The 20,167-nt window shown below is 41.6% G+C and overlaps 1 protein-coding gene across 2 annotated transcripts in view; it reads left to right on the top strand.

The window, feature by feature from the left end:
• Window positions 1–20,167, top strand: part of wdr7 (WD repeat domain 7) — a 344,639-nt gene that overhangs the window by 17,035 nt on the left and 307,437 nt on the right. For both annotated transcript variants that reach the window (XM_084325436.1, XM_084325435.1), the window contains 4 exons: window positions 2,605–2,750; window positions 3,836–3,938; window positions 12,773–12,917; window positions 16,506–16,621. In XM_084325436.1, the coding sequence (XP_084181562.1) occupies window positions 2,605–2,750; window positions 3,836–3,938; window positions 12,773–12,917; window positions 16,506–16,621 (510 nt within the window). The remainder of the gene's footprint in view (window positions 1–2,604; window positions 2,751–3,835; window positions 3,939–12,772; window positions 12,918–16,505; window positions 16,622–20,167) is intronic.

Raw genomic sequence — 20,167 nt, 5'->3', positions numbered from 1 at the left:
TACTTGATCAACTTGCAAGTGCAATTCTCGCGGTCAGTGGTCACCTGACCTGACCTGACAGTGACCCCTGGACATCAGTGTCACGTAGACTCAACGTCTCTCATCCCTCATTATCAAACAATCAATCATATTTTTATTTGCAATACAAAAGATTTAATAAAAATAGATAGAGAAGAGATGAGATGATACTAGTAGTCACTATAGATGCTGTGAAAGTAAACGCTGGATGAGGATCTGATTATATATATTTGTTTCGTATTTCTTTTATTTTTTTTACTAGTGTGTAGTGGAGGCCCCTAGTCACTAGGGGGAGCTCGATGATATCCGCTATCAGCACCGGCGGGTCTCTGCTGTCTGTCATGAATAATGATCCCAATCTGCCTCATTCGTGTCGGGGCTGCGTCTATTCTTTTACCAACGGATTTCCAGTTTCGCGTTCGCGTTCTGCGATCTGATTGGCCACTGACGTTTCTGGTGCAATCTGATTGGCCACTGACGTTTCTTAGGCGACTCTTTCGAAGTTGGTTAAGGTTAGAGTATGGAATCAGGGCTGGTGTTCTATCGCCCTGCTCTAAGACAAACTCTAACCTTAACCAACTTCGAAAGAGTGCCTAAGCTTAACCGGTGAAAGAAAGAGGCGTCACACGATTGGCGCTACCAGAAACGTCAGTGGCCAATCAGAGCGCAGAACGCGAACGCGGAACTGGAAATCCGTTGGTAAAAGTATTCAGGCGTCGGGGCTGGGATGTGGAGATGCAAGTTTTGACTTTTTATTGCTGTTTTTACCTCAAACGTAAAACCTCAAACTCTTATGAAGAGGAGAAAAAATACTCAAGATTAGCCACTTGCAGACGGCAGGGTGTGACGTACTGTATATTTTAGTTGATGAAATTGTTTTTTTATTTTTTCATATCGGTGTCACAGTATGACATCGATCTCCAAAATAATAAAAAAAAATGTGGGGCCTCCAAAAGGCATCTAGTAACGAGGGGCCTCCAAAAAAATAAAAAATAAAAGTTAAAAAATATATATATATATATTTGGGGCCTCTAGTGACGAGGGCCCCCCCAAAATTAACGAGATATGTAAAGTATCCAATATATTTAAATGTATTTTATTTGCGGATGACACTAATCTTTTTTTTTCTGGTGAGAATGTCCAGCAGCTTTTAGAGGTCATCACATCTGAAATGAAGAAATTGAAGGAATGGTTTGATAGAAACAAATTATCATTGAACTTGAGCAAAACTAAAATTATGTTGTTTGGAAACTGTAGATTGGATACTCAGGTACAAGTTAAAATAAATGATGTGATTATTGAAAGAGTTTATGAAAATAAATTCCTAGGTGTAATAATAGACCATAAAATCTGTTGGAAACCTCACATAAAACATGTCCAATCTAAACTCTCACGAAGCATTTCAGTCATGAGTAAAGTAAAGCACATCCTGGATAGAAAATCACTCTACATTCTCTACTGTTCACTAGTTTTGCCATATTTAAATTACTGTGCTGAAGTCTGGGGAAACAATTATAAGTCTACACTACAACCACTTTTTATACTCCAAAAAAGGGCCATAAGGATAGTTCACATTGCAGGTTATCGTGATCACACTAACATATTGTTTCTGGAGTCAAAGACATTGAAGTTAAATGATCTTGTGGAATTTAAAACGGCACAATTAATGTATAAAGCAAAAAGTCATGCACTTCCAAGAAACATTCAAGAATTGTTCTTTGATAGGGAGGGGGGTTATAATCTGAGGGGAGAACACAATTTAAAGGTGCTAAACGTACGCACTACCATGAGAAAACACTGCATCTCAATATGTGGAGTGAAACTGTGGAACAGTCTTAATGTGGTGTTAAAGCAATGTCCAAACATGAGACAATTCAAACTGATGTATAAGGAAATTATGTTCACAAGGTACAGGGATGAAGAAGGGACTTGATATTCACAGGTGTTTACATTTTTATTTTTGTTTCTATTTTATTTTATTTTATACATATATAGTTTTTGTTTTTTGTTTTGCATATATATATATATATATTTTTTTTTATGTTTAAAATAGTACACTCATTTGAGTAGTGGAAAAGGGGTAGGATTAAATAAGTGTATACTTCTTCCTACTCCTTTTCGAACATGCAGATTGAGTTGTTTTTCTTTTTTTGTTATTGTTTGTTGTATTCATTGCATGTTCGAAATAAAGACTTCAAATCAAATCAAAAGGTGAAATGATGTAACATTTATAGTAACAATCATCCTTAATCATTTATAGTAACAATGATGAACTGATACCTAGCGTTAGGTGTGAGATTTTATATACATACCGTATATTCAGTTATTACTCACTCAATCATGTCACCGTTCTATGCCTATTGGAATTATGATTGGTCAAAATGTGTGATCTTATGATTTCATCACATTTTTGCCTGTAGAGTTGGAATAAAACCAAATGGTTGAATTAAATAGTTATTTGATGTTAGGAAATACCGGTACTCCCCTGCTGTGATCAGTGCCCAGTAAGGGTTAGGCATTTAGAGGTCAGGGTTAGGGGTTATTGCAATGATATGATAATACAAGGTGTGTGTGTGTGTGTGTTAGGTGTTTGATGCAGGAGACTACTCCCTGCTGTGCTCAGTATCCAGTGAGAACGACCAGGCCTGGACAGGTGGAGAGTTCATCGCTGCTGACAAAGTCATCATCTGGACTGAAGATGGCTGCAGCTATATCTACAAACTACCTGCTAGGTAAATTATAATATCCTAACTAAGAAAACTAGCTAATCAGTACTCGTACTAATACCGCAGTCGTGTAAATTAGAAGTAGGTACAGTAGTAGTTAATGTATGTAAGACAAAGTCTTCATCTGGACTGAAGATGGCTATAGTTCTACAAACAACCTGCTAGACAATTAATATTACCATAACAAACTAAGTAAACTAGCTAATCATTAATCATACTTAGTGTTGATTAGAAATAGTTATGCAACACAAAATGATCATCTGGACTGAAGATGGCTTTCATTGTATTTTCAAACTACCTGCTTACTACTATATGCATTTATCTGCTGCCTGCTTGGTATCAACTACTGGTGTATTATTAGTATTACTACTACTACTACTACTACTACTACTACTACTACTACTACTACTACTACTACTACTACTACTACTACTACTACTACTACTACTAATACAATACTACTACTATATAATAATACAATACTTCAACCATTATCTGAAATAAAAATTAAATAATATCTAACCCTAACTAACCTTACCATCATGCACTTGTCCTAATATACTAACCTACACTGTAGCACTCAACACTTTGATGAACATTGTTACTCAGCTGATAGAGTTGTGCCCTTCCTTCTGAATTGTCGTACAGAACTTGTAAGTCGCTTTGGATAAAAGCGTCAGCTAAATGTAAAAAAATACTACTACTATATAATAATACAATACTACTACTATTATATAATACAATACTACTATATAATAATACAATACTACTACTATTATGTAACAATAATACAATACTACTACTACGATATAATAATACAATTCTACTATTATATAATAATACAATACTACTACTACTATATAATACAATACTACTACATATAATATTAATAATATAATACTACTACTATATAATACTACTACTACTATATCATTATACAATACTTATATTATTATAATAATATTAATAATACAATACTACTACTACTGCAACTACAACAGTACAACTATTGCCATGATAAGCTCTCATCCTTCATGTTTCTTCATCATGAGGTTAGTCAAGACGCTCTAGTATTCCCCTGTGTGTTTCAGCTGCCTGCCTGCCAGTGAACACTACCGCACTGACGTTGGGAAGACTAAGGAGGGTTCCATCCCTCCCCTCGTCTACAGCATCGCAGACCGCTCAGACAAACAGGTCTGTCCTCTCCGCCTGTCTCCTGCCTTCATCTGTCCATCCCTCCTATCCCTTCCTCCTTTTCTATCCTCTCACCATCCGTCTACCCCATCCGTCTACCCCATCCCCTCGTCTACAGCTTAACAGACCACTCAGACAAACGGGTCGGTCCTATCCGCCTGTCTCCTGCCTTAATCTGTCCGTCCCTCTGTCCCTCGAGCTCTCCCCCACCTCCTCCACCTCTCTATCCTATCTCCCCATCCTTTCGTCTACAGCTTAACAGACCTCTCAGACAAGCTGCTCTTTCCAGTCCTCTGGTGTCCTGCCTCTGTCTCTCCATTCCTCCAGCTCTTCTCCTCCTACCTCCATCTCTTCTCCATCCATCCCTCCCTTCCTCTACCCCGACCTCTTGTTTACAGCATCACACACCACTCGGACATCTCTCCATCCCTCCCTCCTTCTACCCATAGTCTACAGCCTAACGGAGCGATTGGAAAAACACATCTGTCCTCCTCTTGTCTCCCCACCCTTCTCCCCCCATCCTCTTCTCCATCCATCCCTTCATCCTCCCATGCTATCTCTCTTATTTCCCATCCTTCCATCTTCACATCCTGCCCTGTCTCTTTTAGGGCTGACCCCTATTAGTCGAATAGTCTACTAATCGATCGAAAGGAGCCGTAGTAGACTGCCAACCTATTAGTCGAATACTAATTCTTTTTATTTTTTTTATCATTCTTTCCAAAAGCAAAGAGGCCTAGAAGCGTGGCTAACGCTAATGGCACGCATATCAGAGGCTAACTGCCTAAGAAAACAGGCACAGAGGCACTGAAAGAGGATTTCACCCATCTAATGAACACACTAGACTAGACTAGACTAAACATCAAGATGTATCCATCAGTGGACCAATTGCATGCTTTTGCAGAGGACAAGAAGCCTTCAGTCGACTCCTTCAGACATTAAGCACCCCCCCACAGCCCAAATGGAATGATACAAAAATGTATCATTATATATTTTTTATATATATATATATATATATATTTTTTTTTTTATATTCGACTAATAGTTGACTATCGGCAAATTTCGGCCAATCATAGTCGACTATCCAAATCCTTAGTCGGGGACAGCCCTACTCTCTTTATTAGTCTGTATAATATCGCTCTCCTCCTTCCAACCAACCACCCCTCACTCCCTCCCTTTATTCCTCCATCCCTCTCTCCTTCTGTTCTTCTCATTCCTCCTATCTTCCATGTTACCTTGTGACACAAAGAGGGGTTGTCATGTTCTCATTCACCTTCTTATCAACTTCTTTTGAGATGGAAACAAGTGTTTTTCCCGTGTTTGTTTTCACTACAGATATAATAAAGGTCACGCACGCAGCACTCGTGTTGCATTCAAATAATATGTTTAAAGGTTCTCTGAAACTTAAGGTCAATCTACAAAAGTGGACGCAGTACTTATAATATTAATGATAAAAAAAAACTTTTTCAAATGCGTTTTTCTGATCCGTAAAGACGCAATATAAAATTGGTTCTATATACAGTACAACATTGATTAGTGCAGACAGATGTGAGACCGACACCTGTGTTGTACTACAATGTGTCATTTTCTATGTTATGTCTTGTGTTCATGGTCTTATATTCATTTGGTTTAGATTATTTAAGGCTGGATTTCAAACACATGGATTTGACCTGGTCCTTTTATTAACGCAATCTTTCAAAGACAACCTCTCCTCGGGGCGTCTGGGTGGTGCAGAGGTAAAAACGCTCGCCTTCCACCGCAGAGATGTGGGTTCAATCCCCGCTAAGCGGTACTTCCGGCTCCGTCAGACACTTCAACAAGCGCAATTGGCAGGTGTTCGTGGGCGGGAAGCCGGTGAGGGTATGAGTCCCGGCCGTTGCAACAGCGTCTGCTACTGGTGGTCAGCCGGGGCGCCTGTTCAGCGGGGAGGGGATCTGGGGGAGATGGCGTGAACCTCCACACGCGTTACGCTCTCCCAGTGAAACTCCTCGCTGTCGGGTGAGAAGAAGCGGCTGGCGAACGCCACGTGTATCGGAGGGCACATGTGGTAGTTCTACGCCCTCCCCAGACCGACGGGAGGGTAGCACAGCGACCAGGACCGTGACAGACGTGGGGAATTGGCAAGTAATTTGGGGAGAAAATGGTAGAAAGAAAATAATAAACATATTCTCTACTCAAAACAAAATAAATTAATTTTTTTTTGGTTTTATCCATGTCTCTGAACCTCACCCTCAGTCTTTTCTGTACATACTTAATTTAATACTTTTGAGTATGTTGTATGTATTTAATTTAGGACCTTTTTAGTATTTTGTACTCTTACGTGTATTAATTTGTTGTCTGTTTTTGTTGTTTTTATTTTGTTTGTTCTGTTGTTATTTCCTTTTTTGTTCCGTCTGCCGTTGCCCGCCACCTCCCGACCCTCGCCTCCCGCCCTCTCAGAAGGGGGGCGAAGGAGGCGAGGAGGAGGTTGTGGAGGTGCTGTGCCTCCCTCCCAGCGGGTGTGACTCCAAGCTCTACGTCCCAGAGCTGCATTACCACCACCGGCCTCTAGAGGCGCCAGTAAGCCCCCCCCCAAAAAAAACAGAGATTGAAGGCAGAAAAAAAGAGGGTGTTCTTACTTTCTAGACAAGCTGCAAAGAAGTTTGTGAAAATTGTGATGCATTTTTTTTTTAAAGTCCATGATCTCAAGAAGAGGTTGATTTTATTTGACATCCCCAAGTACATTAATCCAAATGCATACTCGGAAGGATGCAAAACACGTACATTTTCCTGTCTCCATTTTGGTTTAGTTATGGAAAGGATCTGCGTTGAGGTTAGGGCTTTGTAAAGAGTTTGTATCGGTGTTTATAAAAATTATAAATATTTCCCACATCCACAGGCCGGTTTCTTAATAATCTCTCACCCTGGTGTAATATGCAGCATAAGGGTTAAATACATCACATTCTGCGTATTGGTAAACCGAGTTCCGGCTTTGCAGCTTTGTCAGAAAGTGAGGACCCAGCCAGAGAGGTGCACACTCCAGCCAGCAGGACGGAGCTCTCACTGAAAACACTGGCCTCCACTCAGCGGCTCAGAATCGGACAGCCTGACATTAAATAGGACGTTTTTTTACACAGTGATCAATGCATCGTTTGTTTTTAACTTAACATAGAGGGGTTATGGGGACTTAGAACACCTCTCATACCGGGATCACACCACACAAAGTCACAGAGATTGTATTGTGGCCGAAACATCTCCAACGTCGAGGCAAAACGGGCGGTTTCACCCCCTTGTAGTGTGACATAATCAAAGAGCAACACTGTGGCATCTGGGACGCCCCGCGACACCCGGACAATAAGTCCAAACCTCTCCTCTCCTCCCTGATCCCTGGCCAACTTCACTGCGGCGACGTGTCGGGGACAGACGCGTAGAACGCCATCTGTCTCCCGGCCGAGACACGGCAAGATTTCATGACGCCGTGATATAACTTAATCCGACACGGTGACGAGATGTAAATATTGTGCGGTCTGATCCCGGCATTAAGAAGAAGGAGAGCCGACTGTTGAAGAGGGTTGCTGTCGACTCTTATCTCTCCTCAAATCACCACCTGATGATGACTTATCACCTTCAAATGGTGCTGAAATTTTGATTTGGAGTACGCTATTATATTGTGTTCCATCTGTTGAAAGTGATGTTTTCAGTTAGAGAGGATCATTAAGGGGCTTTGCTTCCTACCAACTCCATTACACCAGCCAATAATATGGCATGGGGATGTGACTAAAGCATATTTAATTTTATTTCAGGGCTAATGTCGAGGGCTCGTGCCAAATTGTTCCCACTAGAGAGAATTCAAATGAAGACGGTTTATACTCTATGACGCCACTGGGCCCAGTGCATTTTACATCCCCTATTGAATCGAACCATAGAAATGCATAGAGCGTTTATGTAGTATCCTATTCCCAAAGAGATTAAAGCTAGAGGGGACAGTATCTAAGAAGTACAGCCAAGGCCTTCCAACAGCTATCGCGTGATTAGAGGCAAATTCAGAAAAGTCCCACCTGTTCTCCACCCAGAAGACGACGCTGCTTCTTACTCATTCAGTCGTGGTTGGAACACTGAGCGTTATGCGTTACTGCCACTTAGTGGAAAGAGTGATGGGGCTCAGTAACATTGCAGAATAAATCTGAGCCTCTAGGTGGCGGTATACACGTGAAAGCAGTCATTTCCCCCCGGAACACGTTGTAGAAAAGATCATCTGACTCCAATGGCGTCGTGTCGCGAGGAACGGGATGCTTCAGTGCTGACTCTATGCATCTGTTCCTCACAGCACAATGTCGTTTGAGTCCGATGATCTTCTGCAATAATGTGCATTGGTGGAAGAAGTACACAGTTCTTTTACTTGAGTAAAAGTAGAAATACCCAGATAAATGCATATACCTTTTGCAGTAAAAGTATAAAGTTCCCTAAAATGAAAATACTCAGCGTAAAAGTACAAGTAGCTCAAAATTTTACTTTACTACAGTACTTAAAGAAAAATACTTTCCACCATTGTATGTGTCAGGGGAATTGACTCATGTGTACCGCCACCTAGAGGCTCGGATTGATTCTATAATGAGGTTACTGCAGTGGTGCAGTGGCAAATTGACACTGCGCGCGCATGCACAGTTTTTTTTGGCTGCTCTCGTCCTGCAGCTGGATACTATTGCCTCACAGCGCGGCCGTCAGCGCGCGGCCCAGAGAGCGCCGCTGGCTCTGCGGCTCTGCAGCTGCATGCTTCTCCGGGAGTCCGGTTGGATAATGCCATGTAAAAAGCGATTGCGCGTACTTCAGCCTCAGTGACCGAGGTATAACGCAGTTATACCGAGTTATACCAGCACTGCACCACTGGGTTACTGAACCGCATCACTCCTTCCACTTTCCAACCACCGCTGAAGCTCAAGCGCGGAAGAAGCAGCGTTTTCCCCCATGGGTAGAAAACGTGGGAGTGGAGTTCTACTGAATTTTGCCTCATACTGGCGCGGTAGGTGTGGGAACGCGTCGTCTGTACCGTGTAGACAAAAACAATCTCTTTGAGTCGAACCAATTCTCAGTCAGTGGTGGGACGCAGGAATAGCGGCATCATGGAAGGTTGTTATCGGGACGGGCGTCGAAATAGAAGGCAAAGGGATGAGGGAACGTTTAGTGGAGCTGGCCGGTGAGTGGATGCCTGGTTAAGAGCAGCCTTCAGCAGCCTGCTCGGTGTGCCCCTCTCGGCGACTGCCCGTCTGAATGACTTGACTGACAGACTCTGGTTCATCCTGGCTCCATGACCTCTGGCTCCATGACCTCTTCCCACTAAAATGACTCCTCCCACTCCAACTCCAAAAGCACCATTTCTTTCCCCTCATCTATCTTCATAACGGTTGAAGATGCATGCAAAGTCCCCAAGCTGCTTTTTACCCACAAATTGTCCCCACAGTATGTGAATCCCTTGAAGGTGAATAAACGTAAAGATGTATTTGCAGTAGGTTGTAGCTGAACCGGTGGTTAATTTATTTAAATGTTTGTATTTTTTTTAATTAAAATAAAACATTGATTCCTAGTGTCATTCTAATACGTAGTAAATGGAAAAAAGGTTCATGCTCATTCGATGTGGATTTATTGTCCATGACATTATTTTGTAGTCTATATACGGTGATGCACAAAGTTTGACTGGAGGAAGAGGTGTGGAAGCTGGTTATTTCGGGAGTGTTGATCTCTGCGTGGCTTCACAGCCCTCCCTCTTCTCTCTCTTAATGGTGCATTTTCTTCAGATGTTTAACCTGAATCCTATTGTTCTGTCGTGATTTAAACAATTTAAACTCAAAAGGCAACTGATTCCCTCATTTACAGTCACGTTGAGTGTGCATACAGGAATAAGCTAAAGAAAACGCATATAAAATCACACTGCATATACATGCTAAAGCATAACGATAAGACAACAAGGCGAGGCAAAAGTAAGGATAACAAATCAATTAAAACATGTACAACTTGATTGACAAAGGTTGGAGATCAAGGTTTTAAACTCTGCAACGGAGGGGAGAATCTCAAGCTGGTGGAGTTCATTCCATGAGCTACATGTAGGGATATCATAGCAAAATGATGATTAACCCTGTTCCGAGCAAACCCCCGACCAGCTAGTCACTAGAATGGGTTCCAAAATTACATTTCAATAATGATGTAGTATAAGGAGGTATATAGGTATATAGTATAAGGGCCTTAAAAATGAACAAATACCAGTGTTTGTTGTGCCTCTCCATCAGCGAGGACCAACCAATGTCACCCGGAGGAGAGCAGACACTATTTCCTCATTTATTTCTTCACCTTTTCTTGAGTTGGACCAACTACAATTAGGGAAACGGTTGAGGAAATCGTGTCCACAGTTCACTGGGGGTCTGCTCTCCTCTGGGTGACACCATCCGATAGTTTCTCAAGGGGGCAAATGCAGCCGAGCTCTCGAGATGTGGAACTGTAGACTGAGTTGTATGTCCGATTATCACATTATCACGACAGAACGATAGGATCCAGGTACAAATAATCTGCGAAATGCCTCTTTTAAAACCTTCCCATCTTTTGGTTTTGCATTTTAATCACATCTTTACCTTAGATGTGGTTTGGTTTGTTGTGTATCCGTGGGTTTTGTTTGTGATTTTGTCTGTGTGTGTGTGTGTTTGTGTGTATGCATGCCTACGTGCGCACAAGTGTATTTTAACGCAGCACAAAAAAAAGCTCAGTTGGTGGCACTTTGCATTTATCCCCTTGTGGTCGTTTGCAGGGCATTCAGACAGTTTAAAACACACTGCAGCTTCACTGGATCTCTTTTGAAGTCTTGTCATGTTGAATTGACCTATCTCAAGCCCTGCCCTCTTCTCTTGATCCTCCAATCGCAAGTGTTGCTGTCCGAGGGAAGCAACGGGTGTGATTGGAGGATCGAGGAAAAAAGTGCGGGGCTTGCGATGGGTCCAATTGACAAGTCGGAGTCAGGCCATCCCAAAAGACCTGAGGTCCACTAGCTTCCATCCCTCATCCATCATCAGTATGATGGATCTCCACACTCGCTCCACCCACCAGCATCTCTTGACCTCCTTCGTTATGGCCTCCTTATAAGTAGAGTCTTTGGTAGCCATTTTCTCTGCTGCCAGAACAACGATGTGAGGGGTTACATGGTCCAGATAGGACACGTGTCAGGTTGTAGAGGCTACTCGTCCACAGCTATAGGCTAGTTTGACTAACTTTTAACTGCCAAGTACACTATTGTTTTTTGTCCACCACTGTTGCTGTATATTATATATATATTCCTTTTTCCTATCTAGACAGGAGGAAAGCCAATAAACAATCAAATAACATCCGACACAGTAACGTTGCGTGTAGATGAAGAATTCTTGCATGCGAGTAGAATGTATATGGATTGCAGTTAAACGTGGTCAGCCCCTTCCAGCTTGCTAATAGCAACATTCTCCAGGCACCTTCCATAGCATGACATGTTCTCCACTGCAAGCCAACTGACCCCCCCCCCCCCCCCCTGCCCCTTGGTAATATTGTACTGTAATGACTAGTATATGTCAGGCTAGGAATCTCCCCACAGTGGCTGACGGATTTAAATTAGCTTCGTCTGTCATGCCAACCAAACTGATATTTCTATGTTAAAATGCTGACAATTGGGTATGTGGCCGCTGCTAGGGTAGACAAACCCACAGCCAAATATCAATCAGTGGTGACTTGAGTCACTAATGCCATGTTGTTTATAAACCTATCCCTGAGAGTCGAAGACAAAAGGCTATGCTGCCCTGCTCACATCTCTACCATTTCTCTCCTCAGTAACCCCCTGGTTTGATCATAAACACCAAGTGAAATTGACTGCATTCACAGAATGGGAATGATATACGACTATAGAAGTGGATATTGGTACCTAGGAGGAATGAGCAGGAGAGGACGGTATCACCGGGAAAAGCCAGTACTGGGAGTTATGGCACAGAGTGACACAGGGGGACAGGTCTCTATCTCTTTCTCACTGCACAATGTCATGCCCCTAATTCTGGCTCCCAGTGACAACATTGTCCTGTCCTGTGAAGTTCCTCCTAGGCTTGTATGTAAAATTGCTGTGTGGTGGTGAGTTTCCCTGCACTCTTCTATGCACTCAGACGCTCATTGATCCAGAGTCATAGACTGAGCAGATTTTGTTCATGTCTATGATTCTTGATTTTGTCCATGATGATCTTCAGTGGACAGAAGATATTGTACTCGGTGCTACCATATCAAGGGAAACTCACCTTTTGAATAGAAGAAATTTGGTTTTCTGGTTATGTATCTTTCCGGCACTGTATTGTTTACAGTGGTGTGTGTCCTATCCCTGCCTGTGTACAGCTCCAATAGAACCAAGCAATCGCATACAGGGGTGGACATTTGGTAGCTCAGGTGTCACCCGAGCACAAATACCATGAAATATGACTTCCTGTAAATCAGTTTGGCCTTCAAAATAAATGTCAGTTTCTGCACATACATTTTGAAGGCCACCTAGCTAAACAGGGAGTCACATTTCATATTATTTGTGCTGGCTTGACACCTGGGGAACCAAATGTGATCACCCCTGAGATTTAACCTGGCAGCTCCCCTGTAGCCCAGTAGTGTTTGATTTCTGTGGTCTCATTCTGTACTCTCAGGAAAATTACAATGTTGTACATTTAGCCGAGAGTGCAGAATGACCGCTTTCCAAGCCTCAACCTCGGCCACATTCTGGGCGTGCAGGAGACGCTGCTACAGGTGTGTTTAGCGAGGCGTGGCGCTGTATCTCCAGGCTGTAGTCTTTCCCTGGATCCTTACATGTCTGTCTGCGTGTCCAGCTCCTCATCTGCCCTCCGGTGACGCGGTTCTTCTACGGCCGGCGGGAGCCGTTCCACAAGCTGCTGATCCAAGGAGACTCCGCTGGTAGACTGTCGTTATGGAGCATCCCTGAGAACGCTCCTCAGACACTGTCCTCTGCTACAGGTAAGAGATGGACGGACGCATGCATGCATGGACGGATGGATGGATGGATGCATGGATTCATGGATGGGTGGATGGATTGATGCATAGCTGACTGCATGGATGGATGGATAGACGATGGATGGATGGATGGATGGATGGATGGATGGATGGATGGATAGACTGATGCAAGGTTGGATGGATGGATGGATGGATGGATGGACATGTTCATGCATATGCACTCTGTAGAAGTCGTTGATATTTGCACAATTTGTATTTGTATTTATTTATTAACAAGGCGTGTTTTTTTTAACATTTATTTAACCTTTATTTACCCAGGCAAGCAAGTAAGAACAAATTATTATTGTATTTATTGTCAAAGTATGCATAATGTTGTGTTAATTACACCACAAGAGATATGTAATGTTAATTACCTGAAATGATTCAGTTTTTTGGAGGGGGAACCCTGCATATATCGGTATCGGTTGATATCGGTATCGGAAATTAAGAGTTGGAGGACAATATCGGTATATCGGTATCGGTAAAAAAGCCAATATCGAGCATCCCTATTTTCCAATTGAGTTTATCTTTAACTAAGATCCCTAAGAACTTTGTTGAAGTTACTTGTTTACTTGTTAATCTTCTGCACAACTTAAAAACAGGCGCACGAGGAGGCATCTTTCCAGGTAAATGCTTTTTGTTTATAATCCCTATGTAAAGGAATAGGCTATGACAATGCAGTGTGTGTTTAGTAGTACCAAAGTCTGTCCAAAGAGAAGACGGTTCACTCTGCCGCCACCTTGATAACCGGGACTAACCAGACCTGACCCCTGTCACTTTGAATGGGGAGTCATCCGTATCTAAGAATCTGTCATACATTTCATTGTTTATCTTTCACATTTGAAGTCACTGGTAAATTGGTGATAAAAAAATGCAATTTTTCCACTTTTACACATGCACCACCTGCCACAGAGTCCTTGGTTGCCGTGGCAACCACTCACTGCACGATTCCCAGCCTTTTAACTCATTGACTGCCACGCTGTTTTTCCATCTGTACTCCCCGCCGCCAGTGTTTTTGACCATTTTCACGATGTTTGCAGACTCATCGTATATTCTATATTATGGCTATGGAGACAATAGTATGGCTCATTTGAAAGGCAATTTTTATACTCCTACAGGGAACAAACCGTTTTATTTCTACATACCTTCGTTCCTGCGCAATCCCAGGCTAAAAGCCGTCCAGTTTAAAAATAATCCAGGCTTGTTTCCTGGAACGCGAGATATTGCATGTTTTGTGTGCAGCATGCGCATTTAGTGATTGTTGCTCACCTGACACCTATATTATTTCCAGGTCAAAGGCAAACATGACTATAAATAGAATGGTTCTATTCACAAAGCCACCATGGGATGGGGGTCCCTCACGGACTCGTCCGGCTGACTGTTTAGTATAATAATAATAAAAAAAAACATAAAAACAGAGTATACTCGTTTTTGGCAGTTAACGCATGGGCGCCAAAAAAGAATATACTAGTTTTTCGCAGTCAATGAGTTAACAGAGATGGTGATTCATTTCAAATGTCTCCAAAAGTCACATTTAACCTCAAGATAAAGGAACCGTCTTCTTAAATTTCCTCTCTGTGTGTTCAGTAGAAAGTTATCCGGCTGCAAGGTAGCCTAGCTTAGCACAAATTCATGGAAGCGGATACCGACTACTAGCCTAGCTTAAAACACTGGGAGAGGTGGTTTTGGCCACCAGCTAGGCTAGCTGGTCCGTATATACTTCCATGTTTTACTCAACATAAAATCACATCACATTTTCTTTTCTTTTTTTTTGATTTTTTTTTTGCGTTTTTATCGCTTTATTGCTACTGGGCAGTCCAGTAGAGAGAGACAGAGGAGGAATGGGAGACAGAGTGGGGGGAAGACATTCGGCAAATAACGACGGGTTCGGGAGTCGAACCCGGGTCGGCCGTGTCGCGGCTGAGCGCGCTATGTGGTTCGCCACTGGGGCGCCCCAATCACATCACATTTAATTATTTTCTCTGAATATGTTTGTTTTGTAGTAGTAAGGGTAGTAATAATAATTATAATAATAATAACTTTATTTATATAGCACCTTTCATACATGGATTGCAGCTCAACGTGCTTCACAGTAAATAGCATAAAATGAACATGGGCATAAAATGTGCATACAGTTGACAGAATAAAAGCAATGCATCAAGTGCAGACATAAGAATAGGTATACAATTCAATAAAAGTAGTGCAATGTAGAAAGTAGTTTCTTTGTTGACGCCATCTTTAGTGTTACAGATTTTGCCATTCACAACTGCCACAGTGCTCTGTCTCCTCATTATACAGTATATATACTGTATCTGGTAGTAGTGCATCCGTTAGTTAGTATGTCAAGCATTGGAATGAGGCTGTGATGGTGGTGAAACATGGTGAGATGGCGACATCTAGTGGCCAAACAAGTCATTACAGGCCAGCCAGAACTTCCCCAGGAGATTGTATCCAGTGTTAAAGTTGAATGCTCAACAAACATGTGCTTGTGAGGATCATGCAGAGTACCTCAGACGAAGAACCCTATAACTCTGCTTTAGGTTTTCAGAGGAGCAATGTATTTCAACTTTATTGTTAGTTATATGGTTAGAGTGTTGTTCTTCATTCATAGTTAAAGGGGTACTTCATTGCACATAATCTCACACACATCCAAAAACAGTTTTGCACACATTCATTTAATTTGTTGGAATATGGCCACCAGTGATGTCATCGGGGACATTGAATCCTTGTGTTGATGTTAATTACAACTCAATGAAGTTATAAGGTGGCAGTCCCTATAAGACGAGGTAGTATTATTATTATTGCAATTCTTTCCATCTACATCATTTCCTGGTGCAAGGATTTAATGTCTCCGATGACATCACTGGTGGCCATAGTCAAAGTAATTTACTCTTAACTGTCAAACTAAATTATTATGTGCAAAACTGCTTTGTTTCCTCAGTGCAAGAGTTACCTTTTGAGGAAGTGCTTATGATTCACATAATGCACTAACGTTCCAATAGACGACGATGGGAATGGATCTCCTTCTTCACCGTCCGAGTGGAACCCGTGTTGATGGTGGCTTTCTTGTAACATTAGATTAGATTAGAGGTTATTGTCATTATACAGCACAAGTACAACGAAAATAAATCTGGAATCCAACCAGAGTGCAAATGTAACGGTAAAGTGCAATAAGATAAGATAAGATGATCCTTTATTGATCCCCTTGGACGAAATTCTGTGTAATAGTAATATACAATGTGATTAAACTGGGTATAGAATATATAAATGAGTGCTACCGAGTGTAGTGCTAATCAGATGTATGTACAGAGTTTTAATATTAATATGTCCAATGATACAGGTATAAAGACCCTATGAAAGTATATAATTCTCCAAATTGTTAAAAGGTGTATGTTGAGCTTGCAGTCAACCTGAGCATGAAGGAATCATGTCCCCTTTCTGAAGCCACATTTAAATAAATAAATAACACATTGCAATGGATCTGTTTCTCTCTCCTCTCCGTCTTTTTCTTTCTTTCCTCCTTTCCTTCCTTCTTTCTCCCTCCCTCTGTAGAGCTTGAAGTGTCCTCTACTATCAGCCTCCAGGAGTCCTTTGACAAGTTGACTCCGCTGTCGGCAGGAATCATTGACCAGCTTAGTGTGCTGCCTGGAGGAGATGAGCCCATCAAGGTGTGCAGCTTTATCAACTGTCCTATCATAACTATCTGTTGCTGCAGTTACTGTCCTGTCATGAAGTTTCAAGTTCAAGTTTCAAGTTTCTTTAATAGTTGTCATACAGAAGTACAGAATACTTTTGTACAAAATGCTTCTTACTGTTGCGCTCCAGAGACTGTGCATGACAAGATAAGTATGAAATAAAAACATAGTAAAAATTAGAAGTAAAAAAAGAGGTCACAGTGTTCAGTTGGAACTGTTGTTGTAGTTACTGTCCTGTCATGAAGTGGAACTGTTGTTGTAGTTACTGTCCTGTCATGAAGTGGAACTATTGTTGTAGTTACTGTCCTGTCATGAAGTGGAACTATTGTTGTAGTTACTGTCCTGTCATGAAGTGGAACTATTGTTGTAGTTACTGTCCTGTCATGAAGTGGAACTGTTGCTGTAGTTACTGTCCTGTCATGAAGTGGAACTATTGTTGTAGTTACTGTCCTGTCATGAAGTGGAACTGTTGCTGTAGTTACTGTCCTGTCATAAAGTGGAACTGTTGCTGCAGTTACTGTCCTGTCATGAAGTGGAACTGTTGCTGTAGTTACTGTCCTGTCATGAAGTGGAACTGTTGCTGTAGTTACTGTCCTGTCATGAAGTGGAACTGTTGCTGTAGTTACTGTCCTGTCATGAAGTGGAACTGTTGCTGTAGTTACTGTCCTGTCATGAAGTGGAACTGTTGTAGTTACTGTCCTGTCATGAAGTGGAACTGTTGTAGTTACTGTCCTGTCATGAAGTGGAACTGTTGTAGTTACTGTCCTGTCATGAAGTGGAACTGTTGTAGTTACTGTCCTATCATGAAGTGGAACTGTTGCTGCAGTTACTGTATCATGAAGTGGAACTGTTGTAGTTACTGTCTATCATGAAGTGGAACTGTTGCTGTAGTTACTGTCTATCATGAAGTGGAACTGTTGCTGTAGTTACTGTCTATCATGAAGTGGAACTGTTGCTGTAGTTACTGTCTATCATGAAGTGGAACTGTTGCTGTAGTTACTGTCTATCATGAAGTGGAACTGTTGTTGCAGTTACTGTCTATCGTAAAGTGGAACTGTTGTAGTTACTGTCCTGTCATGAAGTGGAACTGTTGCTGTAGTTACTGTCCTATCGTAAAGTGGAACTGTTGCTGCAGTTACTGTCTATCATGAAGTGGAACTGTTGTAGTTACTGTCTTATCGTAAAGTGGAACTGTTGTAGTTACTGTCCTATCATGAAGTGGAACTGTTGTAGTTACTGTCCTGTCATGAAGTGGAACTGTTGTAGTTACTGTCCTATCATGAAGTGGAACTGTTGTAGTTACTGTCCTATCATAAAGTGGAACTATTGTAGTTACTGTCCTGTCATGAAGTGGAACTGTTGTAGTTACTGTCCTATCATGAAGTGGAACTATTGTAGTTACTGTCCTGTCATGAAGTGGAACTGTTTCTGTAGTTACTGTCCTGTCATGAAGTGGAACTGTTTCTGTAGTTACTGTCCTGTCATGAAGTGGAACTGTTGCAGTTACTGTCCTATCATGAAGTGGAACTGTTTCTGCAGTTACTGTCCTGTCATGAAGTGGAACTGTTTCTGCAGTTACTGTCCTATCATGAAGTGGAACTGTTTCTGCAGTTACTGTCCTATCATGAAGTGGAACTGTTTCTGTAGTTACTGTCCTATCGTAAAGTGGAACTGTTGCAGTTACTGTCCTATCATGAAGTGGAACTGTTGTAGTTACTGTCCTATCATGAAGTGGAACTATTGTTGTAGTTACTGGTTGTCATGAAGTGGAACTGTTGTAGTTACTGTCCTGTCATGAAGTGGAACTGTTGTAGTTACTGTCTATCATGAAGTGGAACTGTTGCTGTAGTTACTGTCCTATCATAAAGTGGAACTGTTGTAGTTACTGTCCTGTCATGAAGTGGAACTGTTGTAGTTACTGTCCTATCATGAAGTGGAACTGTTGTAGTTACTGTCCTATCATAAAGTGGAACTGTTGTAGTTACTGTCCTATCATGAAGTGGAACTGTTGTAGTTACTGTCCTATCATGAAGTGGAACTGTTGTAGTTACTGTCTATCATGAAGTGGAACTGTTGTAGTTACTGTCTATCATGAAGTGGAACTGTTGTAGTAGTTACTGTCCTATCATGACGTGGAACTGTTGTAGTTACTGTCCTGTCATGAAATGGAACTGTTGTAGTTACTGTCCTATCATGAAGTGGAACTGTTTCTGTAGTTACTGTCTATCATGAAGTGGAACTGTTGCTGTAGTTACTGTCCTATCATGAAGTGGAACTGTTGCTGTAGTTACTGTCCTGTCATGAAATGGAACTGTTGTAGTTACTGTCCTGTCATGAAATGGAACTGTTGTAGTTACTGTCCTGTCATGAAATGGAACTGTTGTAGTTACTGTCCTATCATGAAGTGGAACTGTTGCTGCAGTTACTGTCCTATCATGAAGTGGAACTGTTGCTGCAGTTACTGTCCTATCATGACGTGGAACTGTTTCTGTAGTTACTGTCCTGTCGTAAAGTGGAACTGTTGTAGTTACTGTCCTATCGTAAAGTGGAACTGTTGTAGTTACTGTCCTATCGTAAAGTGGAACTGTTGTAGTTACTGTCCTATCGTAAAGTGGAACTGTTGTAGTTACTGTCCTATCGTAAAGTGGAACTGTTGTAGTTACTGTCCTATCGTAAAGTGGAACTGTTGTAGTTACTGTCCTATCGTAAAGTGGAACTGTTGTAGTTACTGTCCTATCGTAAAGTGGAACTGTTGTAGTTACTGTCCTATCATGAAGTGGAACTGTTGCTGTAGTTACTGTCCTGTCATGAAGTGGAACTGTTTCTGTAGTTACTGTCCTATCATGACGTGGAACTGTTGTAGTTACTGTCCTATCATGACGTGGAACTGTTGTAGTTACTGTCCTGTCATGAAGTGGAACTGTTGCAGTTACTGTCCTATCATGAAGTGGAACTGTTTCTGTAGTTACTGTCCTATCATGAAGTGGAACTGTTTCTGTAGTTACTGTCCTATCATGACGTGGAACTGTTGTAGTTACTGTCCTGTCATGACGTGGAACTGTTTCTGTAGTTACTGTCCTATCATGACGTGGAACTGTTGCAGTTACTGTCCTATCATGAAGTGGAACTGTTGTAGTTACTGTCCTATCATGAAGTGGAACTGTTGCAGTTACTGTCCTATCATAAAGTGGAATTGTTTCTGCAGTTACTGTCCTATCATGAAGTGGAACTGTTTCTGTAGTTACTGTCCTATCATGAAGTGGAACTGTTGCAGTTACTGTCCTATCATAAAGTGGAACTATTGTTGTAGTTACTGGTGTATCGTAAAGTGGAACTGATGTTGTAGTTACACCAGTTCGCTACACCAGTATTACCACCTGCAATTTAGCCTGCCAGAGTAAACTAAGCCTTCATGCAACACTAAACATAGATAAAAAAAATAATAATAATAATACATTCTGTGTTAGTTTGCCATATTGTTGTGATTCTGACTGTGATTCTGGATCTGTTTATTCTCAT

Source organism: Notolepis coatsorum (assembly GCF_963971535.1).
Source record: "Notolepis coatsorum genome assembly, chromosome: 11".
Taxonomy (NCBI): Eukaryota; Metazoa; Chordata; class Actinopteri; order Aulopiformes; family Paralepididae; genus Notolepis; species Notolepis coatsorum.
Note: the sequence above shows the minus strand (reverse complement) of the source record. Positions and strands in the feature narration are given on the sequence as shown.